This window comes from Anas platyrhynchos, chromosome 1 (assembly GCF_047663525.1).
Source record: "Anas platyrhynchos isolate ZD024472 breed Pekin duck chromosome 1, IASCAAS_PekinDuck_T2T, whole genome shotgun sequence".
NCBI lineage: Eukaryota > Metazoa > Chordata > Aves > Anseriformes > Anatidae > Anas > Anas platyrhynchos.
The window spans coordinates 56,935,741-56,957,599 of record NC_092587.1 but is presented as its reverse complement, the minus strand read 5'-3'; the positions used below and the strand labels follow the sequence as shown (position 1 = coordinate 56,957,599).

General features: G+C 39.1%; 1 protein-coding gene across 3 annotated transcripts in view; it reads left to right on the top strand.

Annotated features, from left to right (window-relative positions):
- The window catches only part of RIC8B (RIC8 guanine nucleotide exchange factor B), a 34,446-nt gene extending 12,888 nt beyond the window's left edge, over positions 1-21,558 (top strand). For all 3 annotated transcript variants that reach the window (XM_027449800.3, XM_038186810.2, XM_072038345.1), the window contains 7 exons: positions 3,453-3,547; positions 7,906-8,059; positions 8,396-8,491; positions 10,876-11,020; positions 11,178-11,322; positions 12,678-12,797; positions 20,472-21,558. In XM_027449800.3, coding sequence (XP_027305601.3) covers positions 3,453-3,547; positions 7,906-8,059; positions 8,396-8,491; positions 10,876-11,020; positions 11,178-11,322; positions 12,678-12,797; positions 20,472-20,583 — 867 coding nt within the window. In that variant the 3' untranslated portion in view covers positions 20,584-21,558. The remainder of the gene's footprint in view (positions 1-3,452; positions 3,548-7,905; positions 8,060-8,395; positions 8,492-10,875; positions 11,021-11,177; positions 11,323-12,677; positions 12,798-20,471) is intronic.
- The last annotated feature ends 301 nt before the right edge of the window (positions 21,559-21,859 follow it).

Genomic DNA, 21,859 nt, shown 5'->3' with positions numbered 1-21,859 from the left:
TTAAGCTGAGGCGATTTTTTAAAGTGGTTTTGTTTAGCCTGCAAGGTCCAGATCCAACACAAGAAACTGTTGTTGTCCGAGCCCCAGAGCGAGGATTTTAATTCCTGATTTTTGTACTGTAATTCTGGTGGAATCCAGATTGCATTTTTCAGAATAGCAGATGAGGTAGTTCCAAGATTTTCGATTGGCATCATAGCTTCCCTGTATGAAAAATCAGTCAGAGAAAATCTGTCTGAATACCTGAATTCTGATTGTGTCATGTATTGATCTGGAAAGGTCGGAGGGCTGGAGCAGCTCTCTTGTGGAGACAGGCTGAGGGAGCTGGGGTTGTTCAGCCTGGAGAAGAGAAGGCTCCGGGGAGACCTTACAGCAGCCTTCCAGTAGCTGAAGGGGGACTACGGGAAAGCTGAGGAGGGACTCTATCAGGGAGTGCAGTGATAGGATGAGGGGAATGGATTTAAACTAAAAAAGGGTAGATTTAGATTAGATACAAGGAAGAAATTCTTTACTGTGAGGGAGGAGAGGTCCTGGCACAGGCTGCCCAGAGAAGCTGTGGATGCCCCATCCCTGGAGGTGTTCAGAGCCAGGCTGGATGGGGCTTTGGGCAACGTGGTCTGGGAAATGTCCCTGCCCATGGCAGGGGGGTGGAACCAGGTGGTCTGCAAGGTCCCTTTCAACCTAAGCCATTCTGTGAGTCTCTGCTTTGCTGATCTTGGGCTTCTAAGAGGTGTTGAGTCTTTAATGCTTACTGCCTGTAATGCCAAAGTAACTATTTTGCTCTTACTACTGCTTAGGCAAAAAAAAAATCTTTTCAATGTGTTTTCTGTTTAATGGGAGAGTAGCTTGGATTATATAATGCTAGCTAGAATTGTATGTTTTCAAACAAAAAATGCAAAACACAGTGGAACGTGTCAAGGAAGACTGTTAAATGAGAGTCCAAGATTTCCAAAAGAAAATAATGCTGTTCACTAATAATTAGTTGGCTAGGAAAAACTCTGTAATGTAAGCATACCAGATGGGTACATCTCTTGAGATCATGGAGTATAGCAATACAGTAATACTTAGAGCTGAGAAGTTTCCCTCGTTTTTTTCTGTTTTTTCTGGGCATGATGATAAGCACATCAACTGCAACGTTCAGTAGGAAATAACTGAAGAAGCAGAGGGGTTCTGTTTTTAATGTCTTTTTATCCCAACCCCAGTTTTGGATTTAAATGTGATCTTTTATGATGAGGTCATGTATGAGAACCAAACACGCTTCCATTTTTATATCTTATTCATAATATTTATGTTGTTTTTTTCATGGCAGTGTTGGATCTATTTTTTCTTACAGACAAATACGCTTGTTTTGAGTTGCATCCTTGAACTTATAAATAGAAACAAAGATAACTTTCTCATTGAATAACTTAAGTCTGCACTATAGTAAGAATTCAGTAAACTGAAGGTCTTTCTTACTCCATGCCATATTGTGTCTAAAACAGTTTTGTTAACTTTTCACTGGGCATTGTAAATAGCTGGTGTATAAAGCTAAGAGTTTTGCAGTGGTTAAAATAGACCAGTAATTGGTCTGTTTAGTGCATTGTACTAAGCAACAAATACAGTATTAATCATCACATTCTGGAACATGAAAATATGAAGCTTATTCTTTGCTTTAATGTCTCAAGGACACTGAATAAGAAATTAAATCCTGACACTTAAGATTGAATGGATGAGGAAAAAATTCATAGAAGCTAATGCTTCAAATTTCAAGGAAATATGAAGAAAGTGAGAAGCTTTTCTCTCATTTATATTCTGACCTAGACCTTTCTTAAGGCCTTTAACTTTGTCAGAGAAAGTTCTGTGTATAGGCAAATGATTATTTTGGAGGTAAGAACTTAAGTCAAGAAAAATGACCCCAAATCGAGTGTATAACTGATGTATATGAATGTTTTGCTACTTGGGAATTTGAGGAGCGTTGTCTTTGTGATTAGTTATTTCTGTGTTGGGGAAGTAATGTCAGGTATTAAGTTGGGAAATGAATATTATATCTTCACCTCAAGTAATCTTTTTAAACCTGAATCTTGAAGTTGGCATACTCCCTCAAGGTTCCCAGTATTTTCGAAGACGAAAAGTTCAGCTTAGTGCAGAAGGACAGGTGGGAGGTGGCAGGCAGTTGTGGCGTTTCCTTTGGCAACTGTCTTTGGAACAAAATTTTGTCCCACAGATTTTTTCCTTCCCAAAGAATCCAAGCAAGCAGCTTATTAGGAAAGCTTACTAGGAAATTTTCCTCTGGATTTCAGGAAATTCTGGTGTTAGTAACACTTCTTGTTTATTTTATGGATCAGAGTTTAAGACATTCTGGGACATGAAAAGCTACTTCGTGTTTTAAGATAAAGCTTATACAATAACTCTTTACTAAAAGTTCCTAAAAGCAAGCAACCCTTTAAATTAGAGAGCTCTTTATTAGTTGTAAAGTGTTAATAAGGTGGTAGGTGACATTCTGCTTAGCAAGTGTCCCTGTGGAAATATTAATGATCTGTAAGAAGAGTAAACAGCATGTTAATTAAGCGGGCTGAAGATGCACAATTTGAAGAGATTGCAAATGGGCAGGATGGAAAATAAAAGGAGACCAGAAAGGTTAGGCATGTGGATGGAAAGCTAAATGAGACCCATCCTAAGAAGAGAACCGTTTGATACGCCAATATTTAATGGCTGGAGATGATTGCAAAGTAGGCAAGAGCTGCAGGTGGTACAGTTGGCAGGTCCGGATGCTGATGTTACAGCGATGCCGTGGGGCGCTTTGTGCTAAGTCAAGCACGCAAGAACATATGATGGATGCCAAGAAGAGCTAATAAAAGGACCGGGACAATGATATGCAGAGTTTCATGATTGTATTTGCTGGCACACTTCTGTGTGGCTGCTCTCTGGTGGGAGATTGGAAGGAAAGATTGTTTGGAGAAAGCAAAAATAGGGCAAATAAGGCTGCTGAGAGTAGAGAAGTTATTAAGGAAACGTAGAAAAAATGTCAAGGGAACAGAAGCAAGTGAATTAGAAAAGGAAACAGCTTGGGTGAGGGAATGAAGCTGTTGGCAGTGAAAGGACTAAGTGAGAATGAGGCAAACGAAAAGCATATGGAATCTAAATCGATGAAGGGGTGCTTGGGTGTAAACACGGGAAGGAGGATAGTAATGGTATATTAGATATTAGGAATGGTTGCAGAGAATCAAGCAAACATTTGTAACTAGGTTTTCTGCTAGTGGGGGCTGGAAAAACGTCCCTATGCCTTTTTGGAAGGCCAGCATATGGAAGCTACACTGCATTCAGCAAACTCTAAGGTACAGTCCTTTGTTGATAGGGATGGGTGTTATGCTCTACTAGGTAATTTCCATCTTTAGTTTTTATTATTCTAGTGACCTGAAACCCTCACTTGCAATCTTCAAAATGAAAAAATATCTTCATAATTTATATTTATATAGAATGAATCTCATCAATTTCGTTACATGGCTGCCATCCTTCGACACTGCTTATTAACCATGGGCCCTACTGAAGACAAAACTGAAGAGTTGCACAGGTTGGTAAAATTGCAGAAACAATCTGTTTAGAAAGGTTATTATTAAAAACTAAATAAATTGCTTTCACTAATATCTAAAGTGGGAATCTGAGAAACAAAGAAAGCTATAATTTTGAAGTGGAATGCAACTTTTGCTGTTTTGCATAGAATTTGATGGACAATCTGCACTTTGAAATTTTTGTGTGTAATTTCTGCAATTTTGATGCATTTGGATGATGGAAGTAACAGGTTGACACTTTTATCTCCATCAGTTTTAGGCTGTTTGGCTACAAGTATAAATTACCACTTCCTTCATAACTATTTTTTCCAAAGTGAATCATCTTGCAGTTTTTAGATGTGTTGTTTTTTTCCTAAGTCCCACACCCAACTGTTCGTTTTATGTTTGCAGCCAATAACTCAGTCAAAACTCAGAGCATTTTTACTGATGTGGTGATTCTTCCCCATTTAATGTTAACAGTTTTTTCCATTACGTTCTTATTTTTATTTAAATAGCCAGCTGTTCAAAGAGCTGAACAGTACGGTAGCTTCAGACACTATCCCTTGTTATTTCTCAGCAATGAAAACTAGTGTTGCCATTTTCTTCTTCTAAGGCATTGGTATATCTAAATTCAAGATCTTCTGAAGATCTTCTACTGAACCTGCGTTATCTGGGAAGAAGGATAGAGCTTTTCATAGCCAGCAGTCTTGAAAGTGTTAAATGAACTTTAATAAAATTGTGGAAAGTTCTTAGAGATCAACAGTATTGTAGTATTGTAGGATTTCAGTGCTCACCTACTATCAGAGCCCTTCTCAAGTCAGTGCAGAATAGCCTGGAATAATTTAGGATACTGCTACAGTAGTTGCCACGTCTGAAGTTAGTGCTGAGTGTGTTCTAAAAGGCAGCCACTGTCTTCTCTTTGCTGCTGCTTATGGTGGGTGTTTTGATCTCTCCTCCTCCTTTAAGGGAGGAACTGATGGGAATAAGTTCCCTCCTGCTGGGAAAACTGAACAGATTTGTGCAAGTTCCGTGTCTACTGGAATACAGAGATAGACCTTTATCGTTTCAGCTTACACGCAATCAGCAGAGATTGCGTGATACTCTGATGATTTATTACACCGAGGATTCTGTCCCCATGAAAACATGCAGTGTTTCCTTGTCCGGGAACCTAAGACTAGTCTAATTACCCTGTAAAATACAGCACCCTTGTAAAATGTAATTATCTTGTGTTATTGCCAAAGGATGCATGTTTTGCAAGTCCTTCTCGTTTTACCTTTTGCAGGCACTTGCAGATCAGGACCAAAAAGGGCTTTATAGGTAGAGGTGTGCAGCTGTGGAGGAAATAAGGTATTAGTGTGATTTCTGTCCTTGCCTTTTTCAGTCAGAAGGCACATATTGAGTAGCTCTGCTGCTTACATGGACCATGCCTCCTTGTGGAGACAGAAATCAAGGCAAGAATTCTCCCTAATTCTGAGAAGGGAAGCAGAAAAAATGAGGATGACTGTCACTGTCTTGTTCCTTCAGTCGTCTCCCTTTTCTCCGTCAAATTCAGTGTATCAGTGCATTAACTTTTTCCTTTATGCTGGGAAAACAAGTTTATCCTTCTGCTAGCTACATGTAGCTGGTTTATTGAGGTCAAGTTGATAGAAGAAAGAAAGCGAGTGTAGCTTTGCTGCATGTGATGTTTGTTCTTGATTTACAACATACTCAAGGTTTTTTTTTTAAATGTGTTAGAAGAGCACTGCACAAGTTTTGACTTACGTGATTCAAATACTTCATCCCGTTTGCAGAACCTGAATTTTATCTTTGAATGCTACATGTGACAATAAAAGCTGAATAATCTAATGCGCTTTTCCACCAACAATGCTCATCGCAAGGCAGTTCTGGAATAGGAGAGGTACAGTCAGAAGTTAGGGCCCTCATATCCTCAGGGGGCTGGATAGCTCACTTCACTCCCTTGTTGTAGTAAGTGAAGCAAATCTTTCATTCCAGATTGGAGTTCCAGAAACGAATGAGTAAACTTGTGCTAGCAGCCTGTAGCTAGCACGATATAGCTTAAAAAAAGGCTGTGTCAGTTGGGCTGTTAAATAGACTGGACTCTGACTGCGGAGCCTTTATTGCCAGAGATGAGGTGTGAGTCAGAGAGCAGAGTTCAGCTTCTCGGTCTGCATCCCAACTGGAGCCTATCAGTAAGGCAGTTATTAAATGAGATTAGAAATGGAATAAAATATAACCAGACGTGAATGCAGCAGATACAAAATATCATGGAGGCGTAAGCACATTTTCTAGAGCTGCTGATCACTTCTGTGAGTTTGTAAATCTGTAGAATTCAAGATGCACAAGTGAAGGGAAAGCCTGTTCAAGCGAGTTGTCGGAGTGCTCTGAATGTCTAAGTTGAGGATTTATTTAATATGAGCATCAGGTATTGGACACATGCCCTGAATTGTGATGTGCCGATTGTCAGTTTGACTTCTTTTTCTAACAAATAAGCAGAAGCTACCTATGGAAAATATCTTAGCTCATTTATTACCTGGTACTGTTGTCGTTACTGTGGTTCTGTCATGTCGTCACTTCACATTTGAATATGAACAGCTTAAAGCACCACATATTAGAGCGAGTGCCATTTTTGCCCACTAACAAGGTTTTAATCAAGGCATTCAGCAGCTCTAAATAGGCCTTTGCTTCTAAATTTGCATATCAGGAGGGGGCTGGGAGCATGAGTGGGTGGATGTCATGTCCCAGTGATTAATGATCTCTAGGAAGCCGAAAAGGGGAGAGTAATATACGCAGTATTTCTACCCCCTGGAGTAGGAATGCAAACACTATTGTGCAGATCTGTGCATAGTCACTGACTTCCTGGTAGCTGGAGAATTTCATACACTCCTCTACCACAAATAAAACTGTCAGTGAAGTGACAAAGATCAGAAAGCCGGGCTTCGTTTATTGAAAAGAATAGCTCAGACACAGTGATCCAGAAAATTAATTTTGTAGGTGTTTGGGAACTTGGTTGTTTAATAAGAAACTGGTAAAAAAGAGAACTTTTGATGAAAGGACGAAAGCCACCAAGTAGTTGTTGAATTTCAGTCTGTTTTGCTTGTGATCCTTCCTGAATTATTGGAGAGGAATAACTTATGTGATGAAAAAAAGTGTGTCTTAAACAGGAGCTAGAAATAAAACATGCCTTTAAAAAGTACAAGTTGTCTGAATTTCAGTTGTTGAAAGAGCAAAAGGGAGATGACACGGTGTAGCACAGCCACCCAGTCCGATCAGTCAGACCAGCATGTTAGAAATCCTGCTATGTCTGGTTGTCGTGATTTGCTTTCTGTTGTGCTAAATCTTTGTTAGAAGTGTATTAATAGCATAAAAAACACCTTCAAAAAAAACATTAACTAAAGTTGTTTGAAAAGCTTTCTCCATTCTCAGAATGGAGAGGAACATCAGTGCACATAGCTGTGTTGGTACCTTTGAGGTCTGCATATGTAAGCCTGCGTAGGGCTGTAGTATTTCTGAATACCTCTGCTTGTAATTGTAGTTGGGCATCAGCAAGTAAATAATGAGAAAATCCTAATTTTTGCAGCACCTGTGTTATTTAGCCCCATGCAGGAAGAGTACAAATTCGAGTCTGTATAATGAGAGCAGGATAGATAGCAAAGTCAGATGAAGTTTGAGTCAAACATACAAGAGGCCCCTGCAAAGTAAGTTCCACCTTACTCCATTAAGGAGGAGGGAGGGACCCTGTGGGCTAATCCAAATCACTTAACAGGTGTTTGAGAAGCCCTCCTCTCTGTGCTTTGGGGAATCCAAAAAACGCCAGTTCCTGAAAGGTACTGCTTGGTAAATTAGCCTGAATTTATTTATTTATTTGTGACGTGCTAAAAGCCTTCTGTATTTCCTATACGCTACAAGCTAAGTGAAAAAATCTCAGGGCACCTGAGAAGTTGATGTACGGAGGAGGAAATCTTTCCAGCAGTGTACTTCTGTCACAACAATGATAGAATATAGACAGGTTGGAAGGTTTTGTCGGTTTCGAGGAGGAAACAGCTCTGACCACTGCAAGTCAATGTGAGAGTTCCCCCTGCTGTCCTGCCGGGCCAGCTGCTGTAAGGCTGCTGGTAGCTGTGCCTGAGGATGCTGCGGGGGCTGGAAGTAATAATGCACTGCTGCAGCATCCCTTTTGTCTTTCTTTTCCCTTGCTCGTTCTAACAGCCAGCAGCCAGGCGATAATGCATGCCATCTTCTTTAAAACCCAGAGAGCAGAAAATAAAGCATTGTTTCAGTTGCAGGGCCTCTTTTTTTTGGTTGCAGTTGTACAAACATTGTGGTGAGTTGTGCTGGTTTGAGTTCTTCCAAATGAATAATGAATCTTTAAAATCTGTTTCAGCAATGCAATCAACCTCTTAAGCAATGTTCCTGTTTCTTGCTTGGATGTTCTTATTAGTCCATCTTCCCAAGAGGAAACAGACATAAAATACAACGGTATGAATATGGGAGCGATTCAGGTTTTACTGGATTTCATGGAGAAGAGAATTGACAAGGTAGGGGCTGTAAAGATTCTTGACAAAGTGGCTTCTTTTATTAAAGCAAAAAGTGGGTGTTGGTAAAGCTTCTTCCAGACCTTTCAGACACTATTTAAGAGAAATGTGGATGGATGGATAGCCTTGCTTGCTTCTAGATTGTGAAATGCTGCAAAATTGAGAATAAATTCCGGTAACTATCTGAAGTATACTTTGAAACCATGAACATTTGGCTCTTTATTTATGCTTGTGTAAAATTCATATTGTGACAGTCATGTAAGACTCTACTGAAAAGATCATAGGATTTGAAATTGATTTTTTTTTCCTTAAAAATATTTATATTTATGTTTATTTTAGGGAAGCAGCTATAGAGAAGGTCTGACTCCAGTTCTCAGTTTATTAACTGAATGCTGCCGAACTCATAGGAACATCAGGAAGTTTATCAAAGCTCAGGTACGTAAAATATTAATAACAAGTTGGATATGAAGCTCATTGCAAACTTCCTGAGATTTGTACATCGCTACAAGCCACAGATACTTCTAAGTCGTATGAATGATTTCATATTACTTTACCCAGAAAGTTATCTCTATGGTATTTTTTTCCCTTTGGTCTCTGACAACTGACAGCTATAGAATATTTTTTCAGGCCATGGTATCTATTGATTTACATGACTCTTAAGTTCCACGATACATTTTGTGGATCTGTTAAGTAGTAATATTTGGGGTGTTGTAAAGCTGTGTTACATGAGTCCATGTGGATTATGTGATGCAGGGGCAAAATCACAGTGATGTCTGATCTCTTACATCCAGCACATCAGAAAAACTTCAGGGCAGTTAATGAAACTTCGTAAAACTGTATGGTAGTCAGTGAGACTACAGGTATTTTGGATGCTTCTGCTTGAGCTTTCATTTGGCCTCAGCAGGCAAGAATCATTGGAATTGAAACTTGTGTACCAAGTGTGCATCAACTGGCCTGTTAGAGTTGTCCCTGAACAGAGGCACACTTCATCTCTTAAAATGTCTCTTAAAAGAGCACTTAAATATGGTACAGACCCTGTGTAGATTCTGTACAGGGGAAAAAAAATGATACCAAAGACCTAAACAATCACTAACGGTTTGTGCTTTGTGATGTGTTTTTTTGGGGTGGTCTTTTTCTTTCTTTTTTTTTTTTTTTTAATTCTTTTTTCTTTTCCTGAAGTTGAGGGAAGAAACGTTAAAGCATGAGCAAGGAAGAGACAGCTGAGACCAGCTGAGAGATAGCATTTACAGGTGAATGCTGTGCCTGAATTCATAGGTGGAATCTTTCATGGAAAAGAGCATATATTGTCTGCCTCTTTCATCTATACCAGAAGTGTTTTTGAGGATTTTAAGGAACCCATTCTCATTTATATTATTTGTTTGCAGCATTTCTTTCCTAGAATACTCTCATGATCTGTTAAATACAAAAAGTTGCAGAGCCAAATGTTCAGAAGTTAGAAAGTGAGGTTGTCTGCATGTTTTTACTACATCTTGGCGTCTAGATGTCCGGATACAATTGCATGCTGTCTCTTACCACAGGATCACTGCCTCAGAGTGCAAAGAATAGATGGATGCTGCTAACTGCATGACCGGATGTTTGATATTTTGAATTATCCTCATTGTTAAGTGTTGGCCTTAGGCTTTACTTATTGTGCGCTATTCAAATTCTGATTTGCAGACAGAATGATTAATTTCCTCATGGACTATCCTATGGCACTCATCACAGTATTAGTATTAAACTATTCTAAAAACATTAATCCATTCTTACAACACTCTGGAAAATGGCAATAATGGTACTATCCCCATTGGGAAAAGTAAGCCGGGACAAAGTAAAGTGGTTTTGCTAATTTTTTGAATACTTATTTTGAAAAAGCCTGTTTTTTTTTTTTGTTTTTTGTTTTTTTTTTGTTTTTTTCAAAGTAGTCAATGCATAGCATTCATTTGTTTTAAGCATCAGTTCCTAGTGACTCTGAGTTCAGTGCTAACTGTGCCATAATTTTGCACAGAACATGGCGTCTTACATTAAACACATGGAAAACAAAGGACCTGCAATTTCTGATGATCATTAAGTGACAGGTTTGGTTTTGTTCACTAGTAGAAAAAAATTGGCAATCCATAATTGTTACAGGAATCTTCAGACCACCAAATATTTCATGTTACAGCTCAGATTTGACTGCAGGTCATGTCCTGTGAATGCAAAAAATAACGTGGGTTTTGAACCTGAATTCATATGCAGAAAGAGGCTGAAGTTAGGTTGTAAAAACAAACATTTCAGGCACCTACTGACTTTCTTGAGAGTTAAAGTTGTAAAATAGTGATACTTAAAGTAAAAATAGTGTATTTGAGTGCTCATTAAAGAGTATTTTCTCCAAAAACTTATTGAAAAGTAGCTTCAGCTTTTAAAGAAGTGTTATCTGGGAGAAGGATGCATTTCCTCTGTACACAGAGACAATTTTTAATTTTTTAAAATGTTTTGCCAGACACTTGAACAAAACAGAAGAACCTAAAAACATGAGGTTCTGTTGCCTGTTAACCAGCTTTTGTGGGACTTGTATTTGTGCTCTTAAACACCTAGTAATCGTCCTTTCTAAAGTCTACATTTGGGATATAGTATTTGTCTGCCCAGGATGGCAGACGAGAAGGGCTGAATATATTATGAAGCAAGAATTGATACTAGTACATATAAGTATGATTGGGTCCCATTTTTGAAGCAGCACAGCTTACAGTATTTTCTTGTCCTGTTGCCTGTGTGTTCTTGCAAGGATTGGATAAGTACCTCCATGCGTTCTATCTTGCTTTTCTCTTTTTTTCTGCTGCTAGGTACTGCCTCCACTAAGAGATGTATCGAATCGTCCAGAAGTTGGCACAACAGTGAGAAACAAGCTGGTGCGCCTTATGACACACGTTGACCTTGGAGTAAAGCAAATTGCAGCAGAATTCCTTTTTGTTCTTTGTAAAGAGAGAGGTATACATTATTTTTTTCTTTTCCCTTTTATGTATGGTCTTGCTGTACTCAGTATATTTGCCTACTGCTGTAACTCTCTTGATTCTTACAGAATTATGCTGCTTTTTGTTTTGTAGCTGATTTGAAGCTGAGTAATTTTCTGTATCACTCTTTGCAGTTGACAGCTTGTTAAAATATACAGGCTACGGCAATGCAGCAGGATTGCTGGCAGCAAGGGGCCTGTTAGCAGGAGGAAGAGGAGATCATTGGTACTCAGATGATGAAGATACAGATACTGAAGAATACAAATCTGCAAAGCCAAAGTATAGTATTGTTTTAAATTCTGCTTATTCTTTTGCAATTGAGATGTTTAGATCTATTTTTCCACCTTTTGCAGAGAGCCCAGTTATGAAATTACATGTGCTTACGTGAGTTGATGTCTCTCATTGACCTCAGGGGCTAATTATTGAGGAACCAGCTTCCCATAATATGGTTCAATGGCTCTAAATAAATAAGTAAAAATCCACTGTGATAATGATTTAACTTCACATGGGGGGACTATATAAAAATAAAATGCTTGTCAAAAAGAAATAAGGAAGAAAATTTGAAAATGTTTGTGGATTGCCTAGGAACAGTTTCGAGAGACAGTGTCAGAGGTTTAGAGCGTATGCATGTTGTACCTTTAAGTGTTATTTAACAATTCCAGATTTTGAAGGGAGTGTAAAGGAGGGTATCGGAGATGATACTGTAAAGGGGTAACAGGCCAAAAAGGTTATGAAGGACAGCCTACTGGAGGCATAAAGACTACAGGAATAGTATTGCTTGTATGCAAAGAAAATAACTCTAAAACAGAAGGTTTATTTATATCTCTGCACTTCAATGTTTTTTGTCTTGCTCTTTTGTCTCTGCTCTTATTTCAGAAGTCTAATATCCAGTTGTATGCTGCATATGAGTAAAACTCCAACATTTAGTTAGAAGCTGACACTCAAATGGAATATTGGAGATAAATGTCAATTGCTTTATGCATCTGATTTTCTGTATTACTATAAAAATGCTTGTGATCAAGCTTTTTGAAAAGATCATTTGTCCTGAAAGTCTGCTCTAAAATTAATTATCTGCTTTTGTTACCATTCCTGTATCACTGTTTACTTGTTTTAGCAGTGAAAACAACTGGGATTTTAAATTCTCAATTTAATATTAATTTGGTTGAGCAAAAAATGATCATGAGAAGGAAATGGTAAACTAATTCAACACTTCTTCATGAGGGAAAAAATGTCACCAGATCCGATCTGCGTTTTTAAAATTAAGCCTGTAGAAAATCAGTTTCCAAAATGTATTCGTCATTCTCTTACCCATCTGTGTCATTATTACTAATGACATTGTCATTAACATCATTATTACCTCACTTTTAAAGTGCTTTTTTATGGGTTATAACTTAAGTATTAGTAGAACGTGGACTTCGAGTAGTTAACGAGAAGTTAATATTGTGACTCACTTGAGAAGACTACAGAAGCATCAGTATGAAGGTTGGCTATTCACAGTAACAACTTTGACATGTAATTCAGACACTATTAGTCTTGGCGGGGTCTGTGTGTTGCTTTTTCCTCCTCCTGAGAAGACAGACAATTTACATACGTATTTATTTAGAAATGTAAACTGTGTTGTTTTCCACCTCCAGCATTAACCTTATCACTGGTCACTTGGAAGAACCGATGCCCAATCCAATGGATGAAATGACAGAAGAACAAAAAGAATACGAAGCTATGAAGCTTGTCAACATGTTTGATAAACTTTCCAGGTATTGTATTATATATAAGCTGCTTTTGGGGAGGGTAGCTTACATCCTGGTTCTTTGCTCTTCGCGAAGGGCTAGAGCTTCTAAACAGTGCTATAATCAACTTCTTTGTAGAATTTCAATTTCACTGCAGAAAAGAACGCTTACTACTTCAAGGAAAAGGGTGATACTTTACAGGACTTCACAGGAAATCTCTTTTTGGAGAGGATTAGACAAAATTAGGAATCGGGTGGTGAGGGGACCTGCCTCCTGAATGGATAGGCTAATCAGCAATTGAAAGAATTTCTCCTTTTAAAGTATAGGACAAAATCCAAGCCCAAGGCAAGTGTACTCACGTCCCCCAAGTCAGTGAGCAGCATCCGATGGTGGCTACTTATGTCTTACTGCTTATCTGAAGAACAATTGCAGCATGAAAATAGTTGTCAACAGAAGCAATGAATTACACATTAGAGCAATTAAAGGGAATTTACATTTAAGCATTATTGTGGATTTATTAGAGTAAGTGTGGACTGGATTACAAATGAAACATCAGCATTGTTCTAAATGACTAAGGTAATGCCATAAAAGAAAATGGTACGTAATGTGATGTGTGTTATTGATACAGAAAATGGATTTCATCAGGGAACAGAGGCTGTAGCTATTTTTTTCTCCGACTCATTTGCCTAGCATTTGCTGGGTTTTCTTCCCCCATACTTGTAGACATATTGGAGTGATTGCTTTCTGTATAAGCAAATACTACATTCTTGAGGAATACTCACTGTAATGCTCATTCACCACTGATCTGAGCTGTGAGAATTTAGGTAAATACGTGAGTGGATCACCCTTCTAACAAGGGACAGCCCAGCAGATAGAAATGTGTTTGTGTTTTGTGAGAGTGGATATTCAAATAACAAGTTCTCTTGAGAGAAATGTCAGCAAAACAAGTGTTTTTACCTCTCTGTTAAAGATTAGGAAAACAGCAAGTGCTGCGGGTGATTCTGGCTCTCATATTAGCTGGCAAAGCTTGAAGTGAAAGCAGGGAAGAATCTGGGAACAACTGATCAGTGAAGTAACTGGATAGTTTTTCCACATAATTTGTATGGAAAGCAAGTGTTATATGTTAGTCTTCTTAATAAAGAGAAGAGCATACAATGAACATGGAATTGTAGTTGAACTATTATGTAGAGAGGGATGATTGCTATGTAAGCTAGAGCGTTAGGGGTACCAGAATAAAATGACTAAATGGTCTAAAACTTTTTTTAAAGGAGGATTGAGACGGGAGATAAACAAAGACGGAAGACAAGTCAGTTGCTCTCACTATAGCAGTTGCACAAAAAGTCCAAATGGCATTACTGTAGCCTAAGAGCCTTTTCAGTTTGGAGGATTGGAGACACCTGCTGTGTTGCCTGCTAAAAACTGACAATAACGAAGCAGCTGGTGCCCTGTGTCACTACTTATCCTCTTGGCCAGTAGCATTACTTTCACCTTGGGTTTTCTGTCTCAGTTACATCCACCTGCAGTTTCTTCTATAGTGCTTGGACTGCAAGCTCTTCAGGGCTGGAACTCTTTATATTGTAAGTTTTTTTTGTTTATTTGTTTTTTAGTATAGTGATTACTGTGGGGCAGTTCTGTTGCTGTAGCCCCTTTAGGTGCTGTGATAACATGAATAAAATCACTTGACTGTTCTTGCCACGCTTTTTGTTTACTGAAAAATCAGGGAAAAATGCTGTCAGGAAGAAAAAAAGTAAAATGTGTTTTGAGGAGACTGTGGGGTATTTTTAATGAATGTAATCAAGTGCAATTGTGGATTTTGCAGCCGTTAAATGAAATGGGACTCTGTCAGTCCTGTATACAAGAAAGTGGTAGTAATAAGCTGCTAGTAGTCAGTAGGGAATCCCTCCACCTTTTTGGAACTGAAGACATCTGCGTCCAGCTTGAGCTGATTAGGGCTGGGAATTTTCACAGACTTAAAGCTTCCAGTGGAATACACTTCTTTCCTTGTTTTGCAGTGTATAAATCTAAACTGCAGGTTGTTTTGGTAGGAGTCTTCAGCTGACTGTGGGTGTAGGTTTCCTACTTCTGCTGTTCTTTGTTGTTATCATCACCTTAGGAGGGTGCCTCTACCATGAGCTGAGCAGGTTCAATTTGGGGCTTTGCTTATAAGGCAGGAGAAAGTTGGAAGGGGACAGGGAAGCAACAGCTCCTTCTAATCTTGTGTGGATCTGTGCAATTTGGTGTATGTAACTTGAACAAGAGGTTAGAATGAACTTGCCTGATGCACAGCAAAGCTGGTTTGCTTAATACAGTTGTATTGCCCCAGTGATGGAAGCTGAGACAGAAAGAGCTGGGGTGTTTTTACTACAGAAAGGTATGGAAAAAAAGTTGAAGAACTGACAAACTTGCTTCTCCTGACTGATGAGGGTAAGTCTTGACTGATCAGGCCAGTCTGTCTCTGGGTTGTTCTAGATTTGGCTTCACTGGCTTGTATAATTTTTGGAAAGGTACCTGATGACAGGTTGAACTCCTCAGAAAACAAATCTGCAGAACAGTGCTATTTTAATGAAGACATAGCACCTTTTATTAATGGCTGTTACCTGTTTACACTGTACCCTTTTGTACGGATTTATTGAAACTGTAAGGAATAAACTGTTTTTCACCTTGTTCCATAAGATGCCAGTGGATTTTTACTCCCCAAGTTTCTCTTAATTTTCAATATTGGCACAGAAGAAGGCACTGCTTTTGAGGTCGTGTACAATTGATCTATACTCTTGGTTGTTTCAGGTCATATTTCCAAGGCTTTTGTTTTCTAATAGGTTGTTGGTGTTTGGGCCTGTTCATAAGGTAGTTGACCCTCAACAAGTTTAATCTAAAATTAATCACCTAATTTTACCAAAACGCATGGAGAAAAGCTGAAAATTCTGTGAACTCATGTCCCCTGCCCCAACTAACAGACTTAAGTTCTGCAAAAGGATTTGTAGAAACTAAACTTCTGCTCAGTTTTGACTGGGTAAGATTACTTTTTAAAAGCATTAAATGTGTGTCAATTATCAAGACTTTCATCCTCATTTATGTAATACTGCAGCTCTTGGGAGATGCAGATGTTACTTTGGCAGGTTGCTGGACACCTGGACTTGGCCCTGGAGTAACTTTATGGGCTTTGCCTGCAGTAAGGGTGGATGCTATCTTCTTGGCTCATTGCGAGTTGTTGGTAGCTGTGAATCAGTGTCCTCAATATGTGATGCACATCCCCAAGACTGCAAAAAGATTTAACTCAACCTTTCCTTTTTTACAAAACATCAAAGGTAGCCAACTTAAATCATTGTTGTATGATGTTCTGTTTATATCATAGACTATTGGAAATACTCTGTGTTAATTAAAATGTCTGAAGAAATATGCTAACATTTTTCCTATTATAAATGGTAGGTGGAATTGTATATTAATTGACTAATTTAAAATGTCAGGATGCTTTTTCCAAGCCAACCTCGTATTAATAGCAAGAATCCTTTTGCTGATGAAATGGTCTCCAATTATCACAGCTCGGGTTTTGTTGTACATTGAACAGAAGTCAACAAAACGAGTATGTAAGAGAACCTGCCTAAATAAGCAACCGTACTCATTAAAAACACAAAATTAATCATAGGATGAATGAAGAAGGCAATGTTACACAGATTTTTTTTTTCTCTCCCCTTTCTAATCATAGAACAAAATAATGTTACATGAAAGGATCGGAACTATTATGTGGTACTCAATTATAAGGAGGTGAATAGGTCCCTAACATGCCATTTTATCAAAGGAGCAGGCTGGTGTTTACATGATGGCTGTTTCATTGCAGACACTGCCATTAATTCCATGTGTCAATACTGCCCTGTAGTGCATAGAGCAGACAAGAAAGAGTTACCGCTCAAAACAAGGGAATGATTTTTGAGTCGTTATCAAGCTAAATGGCAAGCAGGAAGCCAGAACTTGTATAGATATATTTTGAAGGGACTCTTGGGAGATGTGCAATTGGAAGGAGAGAATGCATTTTACCAACTCTTTAATTATGGTGTGTTTCTAAGTATACTTGAATAGAATGCTTTGTTTGCATTAGAAAAAGGGATGTTGCAAGAAGGGTTATTCGAGTGTATTGGAGGTCACGTAAGGATGTGCAAATATGTATAAATATTCATACCGGGTATTTGGACACATCTCCCTGGATACAGAAGTATTCATGCTGCCACCTACTGGGGTGAAGTGTTCCCTTCTACACTATAAAAGGACTGTAAACATACAGTTTCTGAGTAATTAAATGATTTTTGAGGGTAAATGTGCCAGTTTGGGGTGATTCCTGTGCTACTTTGTATCTCACCTTAAACAGTCAGCGCATCCTCAGCTACCCCAAGTTGACAAAGCTCAGCTGAGGTCTGTAAGCAGCCCGTGCTAAATGGGGAGCTTGCTGAGGTTGGTACAGCTGAGATGGTTTGTGCTGGGTAGGGATCAGCTCTGGGGGCTCCTGTGGTGCTGTGCTGAAGTTGGCTGAGCGATGCCTCTTTAAATCCAACCCCAAATTCTGTTATTTGGAAGTTGAGTGTTTGAAACTTCTGAAGCTAGCTTTGTAGGTAGCCCAAATCTTTTCATCTGTTTGTCTCCTTCTGTGTTTTTCCTCGCTGAAAAAACATGCGTAAGCTTGTGCAGCATTCAGAGGTTGCAGTCAGGTCTTAACGAGTGAACAAATGCCATGTTTTACACTATTTTAGGACCAGATTATGGTTGGGGGGGGAAAAGGCTGATCTCTGTCTTTGAACAATTAATGCATCCCCTCTTCTCTCAGTGGCCTAGCATACTAATAAAGAAAAGGAACAGCAAACTTGTAACAACCGTGTTTGATCCTGTTCAAGGACTTGAAAAGCAGGAACAGAAAGGTAATTGATAAACATCCGTGTTATTTTATGGAATGTGAGCTCAGCCTAGCTCATAGTTACCTTGGAGAGGAGGAGGTGCATTGGGAGTGAAACTCAAATGCAATACGGTATGGTTCACGTGGTGCACTTTGAGATGAGTACAGTGAGCTGAGGAACACAGGTTTTTGAGTATCATAAAAAACATACAAATGTTTTTTACAATACTTTCAGGATACAATACTTTGTTGGCTCAGCCTTCTAAGGTACATTGTTACGCAAAACTGTGTTTATCTTCAAACGACTTCCACAAAAAAACACAGGCCAAGACTTGCATATAAGTATTTCTCAACTATTGCATCTGGCGTTCAGCATCTCTGTAGATGATTCATTTGGAAAAAAAAACAACATAAATTGCATTGTGTTCTGCAGTGTTTGCAGCATGATGGAAAACTGAAGCATGGAAGGTGAGTTGCAGAGAAAGCTGTGCCTTTATAATTGACAAATTATGAGATAGGAGGACTTAATATTTATAGATATCTTTTAAGTTATCCCGATGTGTGGAGAATAGAGGGTTAAGAAGTGAGAACACTTGCCTGTGTTTCTCTGAAGTTTGTAAAGTTACCTCTCTGCTTGCAACCACTACTCTCCAAGTTGTGTTGTACTTAGAAGTTTGAGCCAGGAAGACGTTTTGGCTAGGTTTAGAAACTCAGACGTGTTTAGAAGCAGGAAAGTCTGTTCCCACCTTTACACCCTATGATCTGTGAGGGTGCTTGCTCTCCAGCTTTCGCTTAGTTTATCAGCATTGGCACCAGAAAGTTGCATCAAAGTTGCTGTGGGATTATGCAAAACTTCTGCAGGTTTCCAAGTGGTTTCTATTCTTTAAGCCCAAGTCTGTGTCCTTCAGTAACAACGCTGTCCTGACCTGGAATATTTCTCTTTGGTCATTGTTTTCCTCTTTTCATTGTTGTTTTGTTTTTTTTTTGTTTGTTTGCTTCCTTTTTGCTGAACTGTTTCTTTATCCATTACTGGCTGTTGCCATTGATTTATTACCAATAATAAATCATAAATGACTAGTAAACTACGTGATTTCATGACTTCCAGCTGCAGTGTTAAGTGTTGCAAAATAAGAGCATGCGCTGTGGTTTTTAAAACAAAAATCTAGACTCCCCCAAGCTTAGAAGACAAGCAAAGGTGACTTCATTCTGTGTGGGTATGTTTGTACTTTTAGGACTTTAAAAAACAAGTATTACAAGCAAAGACTTACTCTCCACATTATTCTACTCCAAAAATAAGTATGAAAGATGACTGCTGAAGCTTGAACCTGCATTAAGTGGCACTGAAGAACAGTTGCAAGGCTGATTACAGATTTCAAAGGACTCTTGTATTACAGTGTTTAAAGCTTTAAAGCCAAAAAGGCTGCAGATGCATAGATTTCGTTTGTTTTTGTGTTCCTTCTGCTGGAAAAAAAAGAAGTCTTTTCTATTAGACACAATTTGAAAGCACTCTGGCTTTGCCTTGGAGGACAGCAGACAGGGCTCTGGAAAAACGTGAAGGGCTCTGGTCCTGTTGGGGCACTAGACCTGCAGTCTTCCTTTTTTGAGCCCTTCGGAACCTGATTTCGAGCATCTTCACGAGCAATCAGGATTCTTGTGGACTTTGCTGCGTGACCGTACTGTATCTTCCTTATGCATGCTGTACAATTCAGACATTGCCCTTCCTGCAGTTCCCATTGTGTTAAAGTTAGCTTGCCCGCTGCGCATAACCCAGTTCTGTCCCTCTTTTCTCAGCTGAGGTAGGAGTGCAGACCAGGCAGAGAGCTGGTGAAATGCCTTTGCCTACCCCCCTGAGCGATGCAGTTTTACTGTCTGTGGCTCAGGGGGAGAAGGGGGGAGCTGAGCGTGTGTTAAATCGTCTGAGTTTTACTGGGCTGCCTTTTGAGCGAGGGGGGAACTGACATCAAACCTCCGCTCCTTTATTTAAGGTGACTCCTGAATATTTAGAAGTATTCTCCACTTTTTTTTTTTTTTTTCCAGGAGAAAATCAAAATGTTATCTTTGCCCTTTCAGGTTTTGGTATAATCCACATATAAATGAGGTGATAAAAAGTAAGGATTAAATAAATCTTTGCTAATACTTTTTGATTGGCTTAATCAATAATTAATCATCTCTTAGATGAGGCTGTAGCTTGTGGAGTAGATATAATTGGATTAGCTTCGAGAGGCCTTTGGAGCTTTGAAGAGATTAAAATGGCTGTCAATCCCGTAATTAAACTGCCACAAACAAAAGCAATAGTATTAGAGTCAGTCGGCTTTTTTTTCAAGGAATCAACAAGTACTTGCACACCCCGACTGGTGGTGCAGGCAGTCTGTTCTCATCCGTGATTTATTTCCTTCAGCGAGGGGAATATGTATCAATTATTTTAATCGCGTGTGCGCCTACAGGCCGGGGTGGCAGGTGAAACTGTAGGCAGAAATGGCTGGCAAAGAGCTCTCCGAAGAAAAGCGAGTTTGTCTGCTTAAAACAGCGAACCTGCTCCTCGTCTTCAACCTATTAGGCACTGACTTTTCATGGTGTCTTTAATTGGCTAAGTAGGTTTGGCCTCCATGAATGAAGGCTTTATCTGGCCTGCTCTTCCCCTCCCACCTATTTTGGAAGGTTTTTTGTCCGTCTTTCTTCAAAACAGAGGGCTTTAGCAGGAATAACTTCCTTTTAAAGGCTTATTATGCTCTGAAGCTTCTACTGTATGTGATTGTATTATACACATGTGAATTGATATGTGTGCATGTGCTAATCTATATTCTGTTTTCGATCTCTTACAGAGATGAACTTATAAAACCAATGGGAGTGCGGCCGGATGGTACAATGGCTCCTTTGGAAGAAGCAGTCAGCCAGTACCACACCAACAAGCAAGACAGCTCAGATTCAGACTAAAGCATCACCTGCTTCACTCTCAATTCTCCTCCAACCCACGTTTTTCCTTAGAGCCACGACATCTTTTATCTAGGCATTTTATCCTCGCGTTAGCCAGCGTCACTTTAACTGGTCGATTATTGGGATATTTAAATGATGGATCATGTGGTGTAATGTCTGCATTTTTATTATGTCTGTTCAAAGAACACACCGATTTATTAGTTTATGATCTTTATTAATTTAAAACTAAATGTATTTCAAAGGGATGAAAAGTGAAAGCCTACAATGTAAAATAAAATATAAACCTTTTGATTTTCCAGAATCCTGTTTTCTGAACTCTGTAGGTTTTCCCATTCTTATATATATATTTTTTTGTATTGTCCTGCTAGTCTCTCTTTCCTTTTGTATGATTCTAATTAAAGAAATGAGTTTGCTTAATGGCATTTAGGAGCGGAGGGTGTTTAAACTTAGTCTGACTGACCTTGTAAAGCTGCTTTAACTGGCATTCAGCGGTGATTTCAGAGCTACCCTTTTTAAATGTCATTGGTAAAATCTTAGGCCGTAGCTTAACCACAGACGTGCATAGTGGTAAGAAATCCAGTGCGTCACCAACTGCCACTAAAGCTACCTTTAAATTGGGAACAAGATAATGTATCTTGTATGTCCTCTCCCCCCCACACACGTTAAGACCACACAAGTATTACCACCATCACCCCCCACTTTGGTTAAGTAAAAACATCCCTATTCAAAACAGCCTTCAAGTATGTACACTTAAACGTGGCCATGAATAGCTGAAGAGAAGTGCAAGTGGAAGTGTTTTACTGAATTGGGGCCTAATGGGTGTGCCACTCTTGAAGGGAAGTCAAACTAATAACAAAGAAATAGTTTGCTTTTCAGGGAGGACTTAGGAAGGATGGGAAGGTAGGAAGCAGAAGAAAGTGTAATTTTCAACTGTGTACTCTTAAAAACAAAGATTAAAGTTCTAGGCGTGCTGCACTGCTGTTGTTGCCTCTTTGCCTGCTTGGTTACTCTCCCTGTGTGTTTCTCGTGATGCAGTTTACATGATGAATAATCCATATCCTAGATCGTAATTCCTTTTTTTAGCTCAGAACCGTACACATTCCGTTCTTGTGAACCTCACAAAGGTGGTGAAGGTTTTCCAATTTGTTATTGTTCCCTTCAAGTTGATGCTGGTTCCCTGTAGTAAGGCAGTTGTGTTCAAAGGCTTCATGAAGGGAGGACTTGGTATGAAATCAGGCTGTGTTTTCCTGTGTGAGGAGCTTCCATAGATCTCATC